This window comes from Vipera berus, assembly GCF_964194415.1.
Source record: "Vipera berus genome assembly, chromosome: 12".
Taxonomy (NCBI): Eukaryota; Metazoa; Chordata; class Lepidosauria; order Squamata; family Viperidae; genus Vipera; species Vipera berus.
The window spans coordinates 9481709-9500399 of record NC_138215.1 but is presented as its reverse complement, the minus strand read 5'-3'; the positions used below and the strand labels follow the sequence as shown (position 1 = coordinate 9500399).

The 18691-nt window shown below is 42.6% G+C and overlaps 1 protein-coding gene across 1 annotated transcript in view; it reads left to right on the top strand.

Moving 5' to 3' along the window:
- Positions 1 to 18691, top strand: part of ADAMTS17 (ADAM metallopeptidase with thrombospondin type 1 motif 17) — a gene marked incomplete at both ends in the record, with an annotated part of 126112 nt that overhangs the window by 15999 nt on the left and 91422 nt on the right. Inside the window, 2 exons of the mRNA XM_081337520.1 lie at positions 546 to 708; positions 16337 to 16509. Coding sequence (XP_081193646.1) covers positions 546 to 708; positions 16337 to 16509 — 336 coding nt within the window. The remainder of the gene's footprint in view (positions 1 to 545; positions 709 to 16336; positions 16510 to 18691) is intronic.

The window sequence follows — 18691 nt, the reverse complement described above, 5'->3', positions numbered from 1 at the left end:
GGGTCCAGCATCTCTAGGTCCCCCCACCCATTCAATCTCATGGCAAGACCACAGGAGAGGCCACTTCTGTTTTTTATTTACCCACACTGGGGTGTATGTGTGCCAAAAGAGAGGCTTTGAAAGGATGGAAAGAGATTTGAGGGGGAAACCCCCCCCCCCAGCACCAGGAACAGCATGGTCCACCTTCACCTAAGCCCAAAGGAGCCCCTAAGTGAAATTACAAATTTTTAAGCCTCTGAAAACACAGTAGAAATTAAGATTATTGCCTAGAGCAGGGGTAGGAAACCTCGGCTCTTTTATAACTCATGGACTTCAACTCCCAGAATTCCTGACTCAGCTTTTGGAGAAATGGAATGATTTTTTTGGACCCAACATTAACCTTTAATTGTCCCAGAGGCACTTTTCCAAAAGGCAAGTGGACTTTTTTTCCATGAAAACCTTTCGCTTCTCATCCAAGACCCTTCTTCAGTCCTGAAGAATCTTTGGGGATGATTGAGAATCTCAGACATTTAACCTTTCGGGTGGTTTTCTGTTTTGGTGGACAGGTCGGCCATATCCAGATTGGTCTAGAACAGGTGCAGATACAGCCTGTAAACGAGTCTGAATCGTCGTTCCATGGGAAAGAGCACTTCATCCGGCGGAAGAGGTCCAGCCCGGGCCGTCCTTTGAAGTCAACGATCCCTATGGAGCATTGCAGTGTTTTACCAGGTGGGTGAGTAGAGATCCATTTGGTTACAGCACTTAATGTCAGTCTGGAAGAATCAGGGCCGCACCTGAAGTTTCCGTTAAGATGATGTAAGCTCGTGCCTACACACAAGAATCTAGTCAACTAACCATCAACACTACATTGGCGCTAGATAACAGCCAAAGGAATTCAAGAGGGGATGGACTTAGACTGTTTATGGGAACATAATGATGCTAGGGTGATTCCTATCTTGACTCTCACCCCAGAGCTGTGCACGCTCTTCTCCTACATTTAATATATTGGGTACTGTGGAATGGGAGATGGAATAGGAGCATATACCCTGGTCCAACAGATCTGGTTATTATTCTTATATTACCTGTCTCTTCCTTTGATCTGCAAGCAGTGTCTGGACAATTTACTCCATGCGTACCCCAGGCCTAAGCATAACGGTCTTGTTTGCAGAAAGCTGGAGAGCAGGGATGTCCAGCTTTCTCGGGGAAAATCGAGGCAGTTGTCCACGATTGGAAGTTTTTAAAGTATTATCTTGACTTTTTTGGCCATCAATGCCCCTGCTGGAGAGTTTGCATTTATGGAGTACCCTGGGCAGCAAGGAGAGAAGCAGTCTGAAATTGTTGAGCCTGGAGTACAGCGATGGTCAGAAAAAAGATGGCTATCCTTTTGATGGCCAGGATCTACACTTACAAATAATGGAAGTGCTGGCAGTATGATGTGAACATGGTCACATTGTCATGTATAGTATTTTCTTTCGTTTCCTTCTTTTTTATATATTTTTAGCGGAAGGTAATCTTTGCGTTTAAAGGGTGAGCTTATTTCAAACATCAACTACAGTTTGAGAAGGTCCTGATTTGGGCAAACCCTGTGAATGATTTTTATTTTTTTTAAAGTTCTCATGAACAAGACTTCCTGGCGCTTTTCACACAACATGTTAAGTCATGCCAACAAGCATTATTGTGGCTTGACCCAAGGTGGCAACTCATCGGTTGGGCTTACACATTATGTTAAGCCACTATTTGATCACGTGGGATTTATTGAGTAGCCTGCAACTGTTTGGCAAAAAAAACCACATGCTCAGTCATAAGGCCAGAAATCCAATTTGCAAACTAGGGTGCCTGGGGTTTTGTAGCATCCTTAGCCAAACTCAAACAAATTACAGTAAGGGTTTGTTTAGTATTTGACCCAACGGCTCAGGGGTCTTCAAATTTGGTCTTTTTATGACTTGTGGACTTCAACTCCCAGAATTCCTCAGCCAGGCATGCTGGCTGAGGAATTCTGGGAGTTGACGTCCATAAGTCATAAAAGGACCAAGTTTGAAGACCCCTGCAATAGCTGAATTCCTACAACAGTTGCAGTATCTCCTTACCAAGTGTCTCCATGCTGAGGTAATGGGGTTTAAGACCCTTTCTAAGTCATAGAAACACCGATGGCAGTAGCAATAGCACTTATAGACCCAGTGGTGGGATTCAAATATGTGAACAACTGGTTCTCTGTATGGATGCCACTTCCGGAAGTCCATTCTGGGCCTGGCAACAAAAAAATAGCTACTGCTTTTGCCGAAGTGGTGCAAACTGGCCAAATCCCACCACTGTATATACCGCTTCACAGTGCTTTACAGCCCTCTCTTAAGCGGTTTACAGAGTCAGCCTCTTGCCCCCAACAATCTGGATCCTCATTTTACCGACCTCAGAAGGATGGAAGGCTGAGTCAACCTTACGCTGGTCAGGATCGAACTCCTGGCAGTGGGCAGAATAAGCCTGCAATACCACATTCTAACCACTGCGCCAACAAAGCTCATTGATGCTTTTGCTCCTTCTTTGCTCCAAGAGAGTTGTGCCTTCCAGTAGGCTGAGTGAAATAATGATTTACTTCCTTCTCCTTTGCAATTGGATGACATCGTCTGGGCTTTGAAGCTAAACAAAGTCAGGCCTGGTTCCTACTTAGATGGACAACATCTGGATTGTAACCAAGATTGGGAAGCGGAAAACCATCCCAGACAGAACTAAGGGCAATCCGTTTCCGTGTTGCTGCCAAGAATGCTACAGGTCTATAACTGTATAATCACCAGGATTTGAGGATATTGTTTGGGCTAAGGTGGTGTTTCGGGCTTTTTTGCAAAAAAAAAAAAAGGGATGTGTTTCTTAGAAGCTGGTATGGGAACAGAAATTCTCTCAGCATCTTTTAAGAGTGTGTCAGATAACTGAAGGCCTCATTAAAGGGCTGACACATTGAGTGAGCAGAAGGAAGAACTTATTTAGCATATGGCCTATCAGACATGGACTATCAAACTATAGGGAGGATTCCATGAGAACAGATTGCCCCATTCACCTAGATTAATAAATGTGTTAGTCCTTAAAATGCCCAAAGACTCTCAAAAGTACACAAACACAAGGAAAAACACAAAGAATACCTTGTTGCAAGGTTTACAAATGACAAAAGAATGCTAAAAAAATATGTGGTGTTTTGTATTCACACTGCAGTTTCTTGCTCAGTCAGACCTCTGCAGGGTTTTTCAGAAAAAGAAAAAGAATTATCCAACACATCAAAATGCCATCTCAGTACTCAGAGCACTGCAATCTAGGATACGTTCCTACAACTTGTTATATGTGATGTGTTTGGCTTTGGCTTACCGTGGTGTAGGAACTCAACCTCAGGCATCCGATATGTGCCCTAACGACGTTATGTCACCCGTACCATTGACATCATTGTGCAAATGACACAAATGATGAAATTTACATCATGGACGCAAAGTCGTGATGGGTGTGGTAGGTAAAATGAGGACCCAGATTGTTGGGGGCAATTAAGCTGACTTGTAATAATGCCGCTTGGGGAGGTGTATGAAAGCCCTAATAAGCAGGCATATACATAGAATGAAGGCTACTGCTAAGCTTGTAAGCCGCCCTGAGTCTTCGGAAAAGGGCGGGATATAAATGGAATTAAAATAAAATAAATAAAAATAAATAAAAATTCCCCACTCTGCCAACTCTTCAGCACCCCCCGAAACTCAGTAACTATGGTTTGCAAACCTGTGTTCATGGCTCAGCGTAACGTTCAAACTTATGCAAAAGTATTTTCAGCAGAAACAGCCAATGTCTTCAGCCTTCTTTAGCCTGCTGTGGAGAATTTGTGGTATACATTACATCAGCCTGTGGAATGCCATAAATCTCCGTTGTGTGTCTTGTGTACAGGGTGGATCACATATTACGGTATTTGTAGACGATAGAAGAGATCAAACAGGCACAGTGTTGCAAGGGGATTATAATACTATGGCCATTATCGTGATAATGCTATGTTCTCGCAACGTAATAAACCATAAATGTTTATGTCCAAGCTGCAAGGGCTAAGTCAAAAATCAAACAAACCACATTATGAAAACCAGAATATTGTGCTAAGGCTAAGCTATACTTTGCTTGGCTTATTTTGCCTTAACATTTTACAGAAGGCAGAAATATGGTTTTATACATACCGAAATAAATCATAATAAATCATAATTTGTTATGTACAGGCAGTCTTCGGCTTACAACAGTTCGTTTAGTGACTGTTTGAAGTTACAATGGCACAGAAAAAAGTGACTTATGACCAGTGGTGGGATTCAGCCAGTTCGCACCAGTTCTGCAAAACCGGTAGTTAATTTTTGGTTGCCCAAGCCCAGAACAGACTTCCGGAAGTGGCATCCACACAGAGAACCGGTTGTTCACATGTTTGAATCCCACCACCGCTTATGACCACTTTTCACACTTATGACTGTTGCAGCACCCCGTGATCATGTGATCAAAATTTGGTTGCTTGGCAACCGACTCAGATTTATAACGGTCGCAACGTCCCAGGGTTATGCGATTCAAATTTTGGGACCTTCTGACAAGCAAAGTCAATGGGGAAGCCAGATTTATTCAACTGCTGTGTTACTCACTTAATGACTGTGGCAAGCAAGGTGGTAAAAATGGGACAAAACGTAACAACTGTCTTGCTTAGCAACAGAAATTTTGGAGCTTAATTGTGGTTGTAAGTCAAGGACTGCCCGTCTTGTGGGAATGCAGCTTTTGTAGAAAATAAGAGGCAGCCTTGCATTTTTTTTAGAGAAGTTTATAATCTGACTGGCACCTTCTGAAACACACTTATTTTGTTTGGTTAGATATATCAATGGCACAAATATTCGGGAGAAAAGCATCTCACCCCTTTCTTGAGAAATGCTTATTTAAGCTGTAAAAATGTAATCAGACATGCAAGGGTTCTTTTGATGGCTGCAAACGTGCAGTTTTCCTGGGGAATCTAGTGTTCCTTCTTAATCTCTTTCCCCAAGATCTCAGCCGGTGATGTAAACTCTCATTGCAGAGGATGGATTTGGTATAAAACACAGCTGAAAACAAAGCAAATCTGCCCTCTGAGACAAGGCCACCAGCCCAGTATATTGTTCTGAAATATGTCAGCTGCAAAAGTTTGGGTTTGCTAAACCGCATTTTTCTGGTAAAGTCTTAAATCGTGTGAGAGGCAGGAACACGTTTCAAAAGAACACACTGGCTTTATTTTTAACATCTAAAAAGCAAGCAAAAAAAAGGCAGGCACAAAAAAACAAGGGGGAAGAAATCTCAAGTCTCAGTGAAGATTGTAATTCATTCATTCATTCAATCATTCAATTTAGGGGTCACCCAAATGAAGACAGTGAGGCTCACGGCATAAATCATAGAACAAAAATTCAATCAGAATGAAAAACATGAAACAAGAGACAAAGGTGTGAATTGGGCCAGCAAGAGCAAAAGAAATATCGCACCCATAAGCAGATTTAAGAGAAAGTGGTTTTTAGGAACAATCTGTAGGCTGGCTATAGTCAAAATAAATTTATTTAGGTTTGCTGTGGGTTAGAATCTAAGCTTACCCGTAATGCTACGCTCGGCTTTGTTAATCATAATTGGTCAAATAAACCTAATTGGCTGGGTGCACAATAATCACCCAAACCGGATACCCTTCAGATGTATGGATTTACAGCTTGCAGAATTCTTTGCAATGAAAAATTACATGAAGTGTTAAAGCACGTGTGTGGTTCTAGATTGGGGGAAAATGTTTTTGGTCATAAACCTTGCATTTCCTGAAATTTTGAGCTGTGAATCATAAATGTATGGATAGAACTATATCTGATAAGAGGCAGAATACATACTCTTCTGCCACTATCCTTACAAAACCTATTAGGACTTATCTATGAAGAGAAATGAAAATACACATCTTCCCAGTTGATGTCCAAGCTTTTTGTACTGAGCTATAGTGGCGCAGTGGTTAGAATGCAGTATTGCAAGCTAACTCTGCCCACTGCCAGCAGTTCGATCCTGACCAACTGAAGGTTGACTCAGCCTTCCATACTCCTGAGGTCAGTAAAATGAAAACCCAGATTGTTGGGGGCAAGAGGCTGACTCTGGTAAAACCACTTAGAGAGGGCCGCAAAGCACTGTGAAGCTGTGTATAAGTCTAAGTGCCATTGCTATATGGAGCCTCTGATTTAATTTTATCCCTGATAGTTGTTTTATTTTAAATAGATGTTCTGATTTTAGAGATTTGTAAAGTACCTTAAGGGAGCAGGTGTCATGTAAATTTTCTGAATAATAAGCAGTCAGAAAAGTTGAAACACATTATGGTGTTTGGTCTCCCTGGTTGGTCTAATCAAACTTTAAAATCCCTATTCCCAAATAGGATATGGGGGGCGGGGGGAATCTTGTTTTGCTAGTAAAATACATTAGTAGCCTAAGCTATGTCTGTGATAGAGTTCTGTAATGGCCTCTTTTGTGTCCATAGAGATTCTCAGTCACCCAGGTCATGGTCGTCCCAAAGGTGCTTTTTTCAGGAGGCAACCGGACTTTCTTGTTTTTCTTTGAAGACTTTTCACTTCTCAGCCAAGACACATCTTCAGCAATGACCGGAGGGTGGGGAATGGAAGGATTTATATTCCTTGCAGACAGCTAGTCATTTGCATTCTTTTAGAGAGTTGTTGAGGCCGCTTGGAGGTTAATCTGTGTCCTCAGGGCCACCTGCGTGGAGCCTTCTTGGATGCAGGATGTTTTCTGCCCTGCGTCCCTTCCCTGTTGAAGACAGGCACAGGCTGTTGGGGATGAGTCTGTCTTGTCTGCATCTCAAAATGAAGCGCAAATGGTTCCTGCGGTCTGCAATGTTTTCTGGAAATCCGTTCATGCTCCCGCGCCGTTCGAAAGGTATTCATCCCAAAATCCATAGCTAAATGTCTATGGAGATTCTCAGTCATTCAGGTCATGGATGTCCCAAAGGTGCTTTTTCAGGAGACACCTGGACTTTTTTGTTTTTTGTTTTGTCCTCTTGTTTTTGAGACTACATAGACAAAACTCATTAGCGATAGCACTTCCTAGTAAGAGCATTCTTGCCTTACTCATAGAAGCACTTGCAGTTAGGCGAACATAGGAAAATAAAGATCTTGCCATTAAGCAAGCAAATTTTTATTGATTCCATAATTTAGAAAAAGCTCTGAAGAAGCTTCCATCATTTAGAAAAAGCTAGAAAAAGATACATGTATAGTTGGAAAAGATGACTAAAAAATCAGTTTTTAAACCAGAACTGTTCTTGTTAGGAATATTAGGAGCTAATTATGAGAAGGAGAGCGAATATTTAATATTACATGTATTAACATCAGCGAGAATGGTATTTGCCCAATATTGGAAAAATGAAAACTTACCAACTGAAGAAGTATTAATTAAGATAAGTCTAGATTGTGCAGAAATGGATAGATTGACTTTAGAGATTAAAGAGAAAGAAGATTCAGTTTATTTTAGAACATATAGGTAAAGGTAAAGGTTCCCCCGCACATGCGTGCTAGTCGTTTCCGACTCTAGGGGCCGGTGCTCATCTCCATTTCAAAGCCGAAGAGCCAGCGCTTGTCCGAGGACATCTCCGTGGTCATGTGGCTGGCATGACTAGACGCCAAAGGCGCACGGAACGCTGTTACCTTCCCACCGTAGTGGTCCCTATTTTTCTACTTGCATTTTTACGTGTTTTCGAACTGCTAGGTTGGCAGAAGCTGGGACGAGTAACAGGCGCTCACTCTGTTACGCGGAACTCGGGATTCGACCCGCCAAACTGCCGACCTTCCGATCGACAAGCTCAGCGTCCTAACCCACTGAGCCACCGCGTCCCTTTATTTTAGAACATGGGATAACTTTTATCAATGGTTAAGAAAAAGAACTAGTGAGAAAGGAATGTGATATGCTATTTTGAATACATACTAGTAAGAAGAATGTTATGAATTGATTAACTATACTGTCTATGATAACTAGTCATACTTACTATTGATATTCATTACTATATTAACTATCGTTACTTAAATATATGTACCCAGACAATATTCTGTTTGTTAAATATTGAAAATGTCACTGGGGGATAACCCCAATGTTGACCCTAACCCTGTCCTTATCCCAACCCCGACCCCAACCCTAGCCTAAACCCTAATCCTAATTCCGATCCTATTTTATCCCTAACCCTATAAAATCTAATAAAATTCTTTAAAAAGAAAAAGAAAAGAAAAAGCTCTGGAGATTTTTTTTCAAAAGCCAATTATTTTATTTCCACCACAGTGCTGTTCATTTTGAAATTTCAAGCTGGAAATTTCAAAGTTCACAAAGAGATAATGATGTTTAGAAGATTTTCTGGTTTACCCAAGGCCCAGGGATCAACTGTGGATCACTCTTTCCCAGGCATAGATCCTATACATGTAGTGCTCCAGGTTTAAATAATTTTATCCTGCATCTTTAGCCATCATCCTTCTGCCATGTTATTTCTTCTAAGCTGTAGGTTTAACTTGGCTTGGAACACCTATTGTTGTGGCCAAAAACTAGGCATGCTAAAAATAGCAAGCAATGTAATGAAAACTCTCTTATCCCTTATTAGGAAGTACATGTTGTAATAGGAACAAGTGCATTTTTTGATGACAGCTTGTGTTAGATCAATTGTGAACTCAAAACATTACAGGCTGTAAAACTGGCAACCATCTTGTATGGTTACCTATGTTCCTTGACCTCAGATTTTCCTAATGTGATGTTCTTTGGAACATGTTGGCTGGAAATGCTAGGAGTTATACTTTCCAAATCTATTGAGTCCACAGTCTACCGGAGGATTGCTTTTCCTGTGCTAACTCATTTTAAATCTAATTTAAATAGTAATGGCAATAGAAATGGCAGACTTATATACAGCTTCACAGTGCTTTGCAGCCCTCTCTAAGTGGTTTACAGAGTCAGCATATTGCCCCCAACAATCTGGTTCCTCATTTTACCGACCTCAGAAAGATGGAAGGTTGAGTCAACCTTGAGCACGTCAGAATTGTACCCCTTGATTGTTGTTAAAGATTCTCTTCGCACCCCTAATTGCCCTTGTCTATTTATGATGGTTATGCTGAATATCATTACTTAGGAATGAACAAGATGTATATTCTTTAAACCATGGTTTTCATTGTAGTTCAGGAAGGTAAAAGTTTATTTTGCAGAATGGTGCAATTCCTCTGGGTGATTAAATGAACCAACATCGGATTGTGTTTATATTCTCATATATCCACCTAGCATGAAGCTTAACCTTGGTAAGTTTACTAAGAATAACTTTAATCCAGCCATGCCTAGATCACAGGGTTATTACAAAGATAAATTGGGAATGAGGGAGACCCATAAGAACTATGTTTAGCTGACTGGAGGATGGGTCAGTAAGGATATAACAAATAAGCTGCTACAGGTACAGTATATATTATTGTAAGCAGGTAAAGAATCCCCATATTTGACAATCAGATGCATAACAAATGGGACAAGAAGTGTAAAAACTATGACAAGTCATTGATTGTATAGTTGAACCCACCATCTTTATTTTTGTTTTATCTTCCTTTGAAGATGTCTCTGACAGGAAAACATTTGTCCATGTTTCCATCTGCCTTGCTGTATTGCTGGAATGGATTTTTTTTCTTTATTTATTGGTAACTTTGAGTCAGTGTTGTCTCTTGGCAACTGCCTAGAGAAATCCCAGCAGTTTTCTTGGCAAGATTTCAAAACTGGTGTGCCATTGCCTCTTTTCTAGGACTGAGAGAAAGTGACTGGCCCAAGGACAGTGAGCTGGCTTCATGCCTAAGGTGGAACTAGAACTCACAGCCTCCCGGTTTCAAGCTTGGTACTTTAACCAGAACACCAGACTGGCTCTGAGTGGCATTACTAAGGATATATTTAGAACTGGACAGATTTATGTAAAGTAGGTGGTCCTTGAGATCCTCAACCGTTGTTAAGCTTTGAAAGATCAGAGCAGCAAGCAAGAGCTTGAAAATGAACACAGGAATGAGTGTTTTAAAACTGGCAAGATATGTTTCACATAGCTGGGTTTCTGGCAGGGATATAATTGTGTTTTGAGGCCTGTGAAGTTTCTGAATAGTCTTCAGCGGTAACCTAATTAATAAGGGTAGGACTCAATTTGTGTGTATGGGTCCAACTAAAAGCATTAATTTTGGATGAAATGTACTTTCTATCATTTGAGTCAGCAATTGGTTTTACTGGCGAGGCACTGAAAAGACACTGAGGAGATAAACAGAGGCCAATTCTTCACTATGATCTCCTGACAAGTTTTATGATTACAGTAATCTCTTCTTCAGTACAGAACTGCGCTGGCAAGCAAGGACCGGTGCTTTAGGACCTCAGATAACTCTCATTCATTCTTCTTACAGCTCTTCTCATAATAAGGGGCTCTTAAGCAATTTATAAGGGGTGTGTGGTGGCTCAGTGGTTAAAGACGCTGAGCTTGAGAACCCAAGTTCAAGACCCAACCACCTTGTGACGGGGTGAGTTCTGTTCCTTGCCCCAGCTCCTGCCAACCTAGCAATTTGAAAGCATGCAAATGCAAGTAGATAAATAGGTAGCACTTCGCATTCCATGTGAAGGCAATAGCATTCCATGCACCTCAATGTATAGTCACGCTGGCCACATGAGCACGGAAACATCTTTGGACCATGCTGGCTCCCTCGGCTAAGAAACAGAGATGAGCACCACCCCTTAAAAATCAGACACAACTGAACGGGGGAAACTTTTAAATTGACTTTTACCTTTAAGCAATTTATGCTGCTCTCCACTCTCTCTCTCTCTTCATTTCACAATGGAACACGAATAGCTAGAAGAAAACGTCATTTGTGTTGAAATGCTATTAAAGCAAAATACACGGAAAAATCAACCTAGGGGTCATTAAAAAGGGGAAGGGATGCACAACTACTCTTATATAAATCCTGGATTAGATTGCTCTGAGACTATCATGTAGGCCTGCTTGTGCCTTTAAAAATATTGCAGAACAAAAAAAGGCACCTAAAAGGACAACTGGAGCAATTTCTCTAAGGAGGAAAGATGACCTCATTTGTGGTCCGTTAACTACAAGCATATAAGATCCTGCGTGGCATAAATTGTGCAGATAGAGAGGGTCCCCCCACCCTCTGCTCACAAAGTTGGTTTTCAAAGGCTTCCAGATGAAACTAAATTCAGGACCAATAGAAGGAAACACTTTTTCACACAGAGCGTAGTGAAATTCTGGAATTTGCTGCCAGCATTTTCGCTCAAGGCAGCCAGCTTGGAGGGTTCTCAAAAAGAATTGGACAGATTCCTGTAGGATCAGGCATCGGTGACGACTAATACCAATGGTTATTTTGCTGAAGCAAACCTTCAGTGCTAGTCGTTAGGAAGTGACAGTGAAAAAAGCCTCTTACCCTCCATCCTAAATCTGTGAGCTTCTCCAAATGTATCTAGCTAGACGAGCTAGATCCAGAGCATGATCCAGAAAGCTCTTCTTATCTTCTTGAATGTAGCTATTTTGCAGGATTTCAATCAATCAGAATAGAGCTGGTAGGGGCCTTGGAGGTCTTCTAGTCCAACCTCCTAGCATTTCAGACAGGTGGCTGTCCAATCTTTGCTTAAAAATCCTCCAGTCAAGGAAGCACTTACAAACTCTGACGCGCCTCCTACAATTTCCACTGGTTAATTGTCCTCACTGCCAGGAGATTCCTCCTTAGTTCTAGATTGCTTCTCTCCTTGATTAGTTTCCATCCATTGTTTCTTGTCTTGCCTGCAGGTGCCTTGGAGAATTGCTTGACATTCTCTTCTTTGGGGCAGCCCCTTAAATACTGGAAGGCTGCTACCATGCATCACATGCCAAAAAGGGGAAAGCGTATGTTGCTAGTCTTGGTTTTCACCAGACCAGCCATTCCCAATTCCTCCAGCTGTTCTTCAACTATTCCCAATTCCTCCAGCTTGTTCTTCAAATACCCCAGCACCCCACTGCCCATTCTCTTCTGATTCTTCACCTATGGCTCATTCTCATTTGGAAGATCTCCTCAATTTACTATTTCATGTATTATGTTCTCCTTGGCCTGCGCTCCTCTTCCTTGTGTTTTGTTTGCCTTTTCTGCTAACCCTCCACATCTGAACCACAGAGCTTATAATATCAGTTTGTTCAAGAGGAGACGGGTGCTGTTCATTTAATCCTTTCTTTAATGGCTGCTGTTTATTTTAGTTTGGGATTTTATTGACTTGCAGAGGAATTCGCATTCCAAGGTTCATAAATCAGATGCAGGAGAAGAACGGAGCAATTGGCTTGCTCTGTTGAAAGACTCTCTCTCACACACACCCTTCCTTAATCCATCATTATTATAGTCTAGGCCTGTATTTTAACAAACTGTCTGCAGGGAAAAAAAACTTTGAGGGACAAGGAGGGGCCTTGATGTGCCCCCATGCACTGAAGATCTCCTATTAAAGTATGACTTACTTGGTATTTGAGAGAGTCCGATGGGTCACTTTGTTCAATGCTGCAAAATTTTTGTTTTATTTTTTTATTTTTATTACATTTATATCCCGCCCTTCTCCGAAGACTCAGGGCGGCTTACAAGCTTAGCAGTAGCCTTCATTCTCTGTATATGCCTGCTTGTTAGGGCTTTCACACACACCCCCAAGTGGCATTATTACAAAGTCAGCTTAATTGCCCCCAACAATCTGGGTCCTCATTTTACCTACCTCGGAAGGATGGAAGGCTGAGTCAACCTTGAGCCTGGTGGGACTCGAACCTGCACTAATTGCAGGCAGCTGGTGTTACTTAAGGAGGCATTAGCCCACTGCTCCACCAAGGCTCTTATGAATTAGTTAAATTGTCAGTCTTAAGAGTTCCTTTCTCACCACCCATTCTCATTCACTAAAAGGGTCAGAAGGCAAGACGGAAAGTAAGTTTAAAAAAGCAGTTCCAAAATGCAATCAAAATCCATCGCTGTTCTCTCTGCTGCTCTGAAATCCTTTTTTTTCCCCACTGGGTTGAATTGACACTCCATGTAGCCTTCATGAGATTGAATGCAGTGTGCCTAGCCAAACTTTCAGTTCGTTGTCCTGTGCCTTCTTGGTGGGCACTTGATTTTTGTACATTTTCCTCCCCCCAATCAGGTATTTTTTTTACTTAACACACTAGCAGAATAACAGAGTTGGAAGAGACCTTGGAGGTCTTCTAGTCCAACCCCCTGCTCAAGCAGGAAACCTTACGCCAGGGGTGTCAAACTCAATTTCATTGAGGGCCGCATCAGCATTGCGGTTGCCCTCAGGGGGACGGGTGGGTATGGCCAGGGTGGGCGTGGCCTACTGGGTGGGCGTGGCTAGAGTGTGTATGGCCTACTGGGTGGGCGTGGCCAGCTCTACATCGTTCGCATGAAGGGCGCCTATGGGGGCCTGGGCAGGAGTGGGGACAGATCTGAGGGTCTCTGGCAGGAGGAGGGTCTCTCGGCCAGGGCCAAGGCAGTGGGGGGCGTTTCCTCACTGTTTCCAAGATGGCTTCGCGGGCCACATGAAACTACTTCGCGGGCCGCATCTGGCCCCCGGGCCTTGTGTTTGACATGTCTGCCTTACGCTATTTCAGACAACTCTTTGTCCAGTCTCTTCTTCAAACCCTTCAGTGACGGAGCAGTCACAATTTCTGGAGGCAGCTCATTCCACTGATTAATTGCTCTAACTGTCAGGAAATTTCTCTTTAATTCTAGATTGCTTCTCTCCTTGATTAGTTTCTACCTGTTGCTTTGTGTTCTGCTTTCAGGTGCTTTGGAGAATAAGTTGACCCCCCTCTTCTTTGTGGCAGTCCTGTAGATATTGGAACATTGCTCTATCCATCCCAGGAAGCCATTTTGAGAGGATGTCCATGGAAAGTTCTTTGAATTCCAGATATGGTCACTGACCAGAAATCATTGTCTAAAACTGATTTCACGTGCTCTAGTTGAATAAAAACTGGGTTTAGCTGATGGAGGACTGAAAGCTCTAATAAACCCTGATGGAGCGGAATTGCCAGCTCTGTGCTGATAGAAGTCCTTGATGGAAAATGGCTGATTCCTGCCTTAGGGCCTTTAGGAGGAGGTGGGTTTAATATGTCTAGTTTAATAATTCATATCCTGTTTTTGAACACACACAGACAGTGCAGATGGATAGGAATTTGCCCAGACAGGTTGAGTGAGATTGTAGCTACTGGTGGAGAAATTGCTATTATTTATTATTAATCCAACATTAAGATTCTCTATGTGGGGGTATATGTGTAAGACTGATCTTTATCCCAGTAGGGTATTTCCAGGGTGTATATTTTTCCCTTCTCTTTGTTTTGTTTAATGTTTTGCTTCCTTAGGAGGGGAGAGGGCAAAAATATCTTGTGTTTCAGTATGGAATATGGAAGGGAAGAGAGCTATAGGTGATGATCGGTAGCGCCTTAGGCAAAAAAGCAATAAAGCCTGCCAGATTCTTTGATAGAGGGTGGGCTGAATGTGTACAAAGGCTGTGCTGATGGGATGGATACGTGGATGAACAGAAGGCTTGATATTAATTACAGATGAAGTTAGGCAGTGCCATTTTATTTTATTTTATTATTTTATTTTATTTTATTTTTTTGCATTTTCCCCTAACAGTTTCAATATCGGTTTCATGGAAGAATTGCTACTGGTTTCTGTCAAAGAAAAGTGCACAGAGCTTTAAGTGAGAGTATTCTCTTTTCCACTCTATAATCTCTGTGTCTAAAATCTTCATTCTGTCAATTATTTCCTTATGTAAATATATGGAACAGGGGGGGGGAAATCCCTCCTTGTCTAGCTTGAGGGACTAGCATCAGCCTGGAAAAGGCCCTGAAGTTCCTTTCTGTCCCCTCCTGTACTAAGGCAAATAAAGTGTTGAGTTTCTTCCTTGATCTCTCTCTTCTTCTTTTTCTTCCTTCCCCATTCCCAAATCCTACGTTCCTTCATCCAAGCCGTTCTAAAGTTGTGGAAAGATCTATGTGATAAATTCTCAGGCAGGCCTGTCTTTGCCCTACCTGATTTGCAGAGATCTGTGGCGTCCTTGGTGCTCTCTGAGCTTGATTGTTTTCTTCCAGATGTTTCATTGCTAAACTACGTAACACCATCAGTGTTAGAAGGCAGTGGGGTGTGGAGAGAGGAACAGGAGGAAGACTAGACCAGGGCTTTTCAACCAGTGGTACAGGTACCGCCTGTGGTACATTGGCACCTGGCAGGTGGTACGTGACCATCCTAGAGAAGTAGTAGCAGGGGAGGGAAATGAGCTGAACCAGTGGCAGCACCGCACAAGCCTGAGTGAGAGATGGCTGGAGCTGCAGGGCTGTCAGGGCTCAGTGGAAGCGCCAGGATCAGTGCCAGGCTCCAACCGGAGCTTGGCGCTGATCCTGGCGCTTCTGAGCCCAGAAGAAGCGCCGATCAGCTAGAATGTTGCAGCATCTCCAGGGTCTTGTGATTTACATTCAGATGCTTGGCAACGGATTCATATTTATGACGGTCACAGTGTCCCAGGGTCATGTGAAGTGACCAAAAGCTGCTACAACCACCCAGGAGATGGGGGGAATAAAAACCAAACACACACACACCCACCCCACCCCTGCTACCAATCTCAACAGAAATGCTCCCAACAATGAAAACCTCGGACAGGAGGAAGAGCGCTGCTGGGCGGGCAGGCAGGTGTCTTGCTCGGCTGTGGCTTGGGGGGCACTTTTTCCAGTGCCATTGTAACTTCAAACAGTCACTAAGCGAACTGTTGTGAGTCGAGGACTATCTGTACTTCATCACTTTTTTCCTTCTTTTTTTTGGGTCATCACGTTTTTGACACCTTGCTAGGCGACTGGTGGTACTCGGATGTTGCCATATCCTAAAAGTGGTACAATGGGTGAAAAGGTTGAAAAGCCCTGGACTGTGGAGTCTTTGGTGCTCTCTGAGCTTGGTGGTTTTCTTGCAGATGTTTCATTACCAAACTAAGCAGCAGCAGCATCAGAACAAGGTCAACTCTGAGCTGAAAATATTCTCTTCTTCAGCTCTGGTGGTGCAGTGGTTAGAATGCAATATTGCAGGCGAACTCTGCCCAAAACCCAGAGTTCGATCCTGACAGGCTTCAGGTTGACACAGCCTTCCACCCTTCTGAGGACAGTAAAATGAGGACCCAGATTGTTGGGGGCTGACATGGTAAATTGCCCAGAGAGTGCCGTAAAGCACTAGAAGGTGGCATATACAGTATGTCTAAGTGCTGTTGATATTTGCCCGAGTTTTTCTAAACGGCTCGAGCACCAAAAGCCAAAGGTGTTAGACGCAGCTTTTGAAACAAGTTATTTGCTTTCTAGAAAAAAAGAAGCCTCCAAAGGGCAAGCTTCTCCACGACTGGAAAGGACGGAGAAATGCCATTCACCTCACGAATGAGTACACGGTGGAAACGCTTGTGGTGGCTGATGCTGACATGGTCCAATATCACGGGGTTGATGCGGCTCAACGATTCATCCTTACTGTGATGAACATGGTAGGTGAACACCATGCGGATTTTGTGCCTCTACTCTGCCCTTCGGGGGGGAAACCCATTACATTTCATGATCATGAATATATTTGGGGGGAAAATCATCTAAATTTGCTTTTATGAAAGCCAGAAAGCTTTCATTCTTATGAAATTATAGGAAATCTCCATGCTGATAAAAAAACCAATCATCTAAATTTGCTTTTGTGAAAGCCAGAAAGCTTTCATTCTTATGAAATTATGGGAAATCTCTATGCTGATAAAACTTCGAACCTAGAACGAAACGTGGAATAATAGAGTTGGAATGGACCTTGGAGGTCTTCTAGTCCAACCCCTTGTTCAAGGAGGGAGACCCTATACCATTCTGGACAAATGGCTGTGCAGTCTCTTCTTGAAAACTCTGCAGTGAAGAAGCATCCATTCCACTGATTATCTGTTCTCACTGTCAGGAAATTTCTCCTTAGTTCTAGGTTGCTTCTCTCTTTCATGATCTCCCACCTTTTCTTTCTTGTCCTATCTTCAGGTACTTTGGATAAAGAAAATAGCTAGAGCACACAAGAGCTTGCTCAGTTATTCAAAACTAGTCCAGGGCTTACACTTATATTTGAGGGTAAGCATCAGTGTGGAAGAGTGGAAAGCCATGAGGAGTTCTGGTGCTCTCTGAGCTGGGTTGTTTTCTTGTAGGCGTTTCAGTACTCAAACTAAGTAATATCATCAGTGCTAATGTTACCTAGTTTGGGTAATGAAACATCTACAAGAAAACAACCCAGCTCAGAGAGTACCAGGACCCCCTCACTTCAACCCAGAGCTACAAATATTCTCCTTCAGGGGAAAATCTATAAGCATGACTTAGCACATGCAATCCAGTGGTTGCAATATGCTAATATACTTTAGTTTACAATAGTGGCGAATATCTGTAGCTCAGGTGTAGGATGAGGGTGAAGTTTCCTTCTCCGAGCTTCTAGTTGGTTCCTGAACATTTCATTACCAGGCTAGGTAACATCTTCAGTGGAGTTGAGAGGATGTCAGTCAGGGTTCTTCAGTTTATAAGGGCTTCAGGTGTGGGTGTGTCAAGTGAGGGTCTTGTGGTGGGTCTTGTGGTGGTTCAGGGTGATAGGTCTTGGGTGACCCATCACAAGAGCCATCACAGACCCTCACTTGACACAACCACACCTGAAGCCCTTAGAAACAGAAGTGTCAACGCTGCAAACATTGGATGTTTTTGCTCTGACAATATAAGAGGCAGCCTTTTCCTTTAAACTGTTTTGCTTTGAATCAGTGAAGCTGGGGTGGGGGAGGAGAATGCTAACCCAGTTGTTTTAATAAGATAAGGAATGGCAGAGCTACAGAAAGGAAGTGAAACTTTGTATGTTAAACTAATTGGAGAATGTGATTTATGACGTGCAATTAAGGGAGGGAATTATGTATGATACGATGTGTTCAGGGGAGGAGAATTCAGATTCTGGCATCCATCCATGAGTGCCAGTGCTTCGTTCTCATTGTTATAGACTTTTTAGAAAAACAATGCCTGAATGTTCTTTGATCTGTCTCATTAATCGGAACCATGACAAGAAGAACACTGACCTCCCTTAAACTCCCCTGAAGATGTTTCCTAGCCTGGTAATGAAACATTGGGAAACCTATCCACAAGCTTGGAGAATAAAGCTTCACCCTCATGCTTTAGCTAGATGTGTGGAAATCTTGCCAATGAGTTTTTGTTGACCCAGAATTAACGGACAGTATCAATTGTGAATACGTGCAGATGGCCCTGCTATCTTTGGCCCCTTGCAGAACCATGAATGCAAGGTCATAAAAGGACAGCAAAGGAAACACCCAATATCCTAACCCACCCGGGAATCTATGGTGTCTTAGGGAAACACCTAAACCACCCAAAAGGGGACATCTGGTATCTTGGGGGAACACCCCAAAGGGAACATTTTTAGCTACTTCTGCTGTCTTCCTTCTTATCCACAGTGTGCCAGCCTTAAAGGGCGAAGTCTTTATCTTATGTGTGTCAGCTTTGCTGGGTGAATTGTTTATGTAATTAAAGAAGGTATAAAAATAAGGCTTTTTCTGATATTTGGGTTTTCCCCCCCTCTTTTTAGAGAAGCCCGTCTTTGTTCAGCTGAGTAAAAATGTAAAGCTTGAAGGCAGCTTCTGGTTTCCTCTATTTTTTTTTATCAAGCAAAAC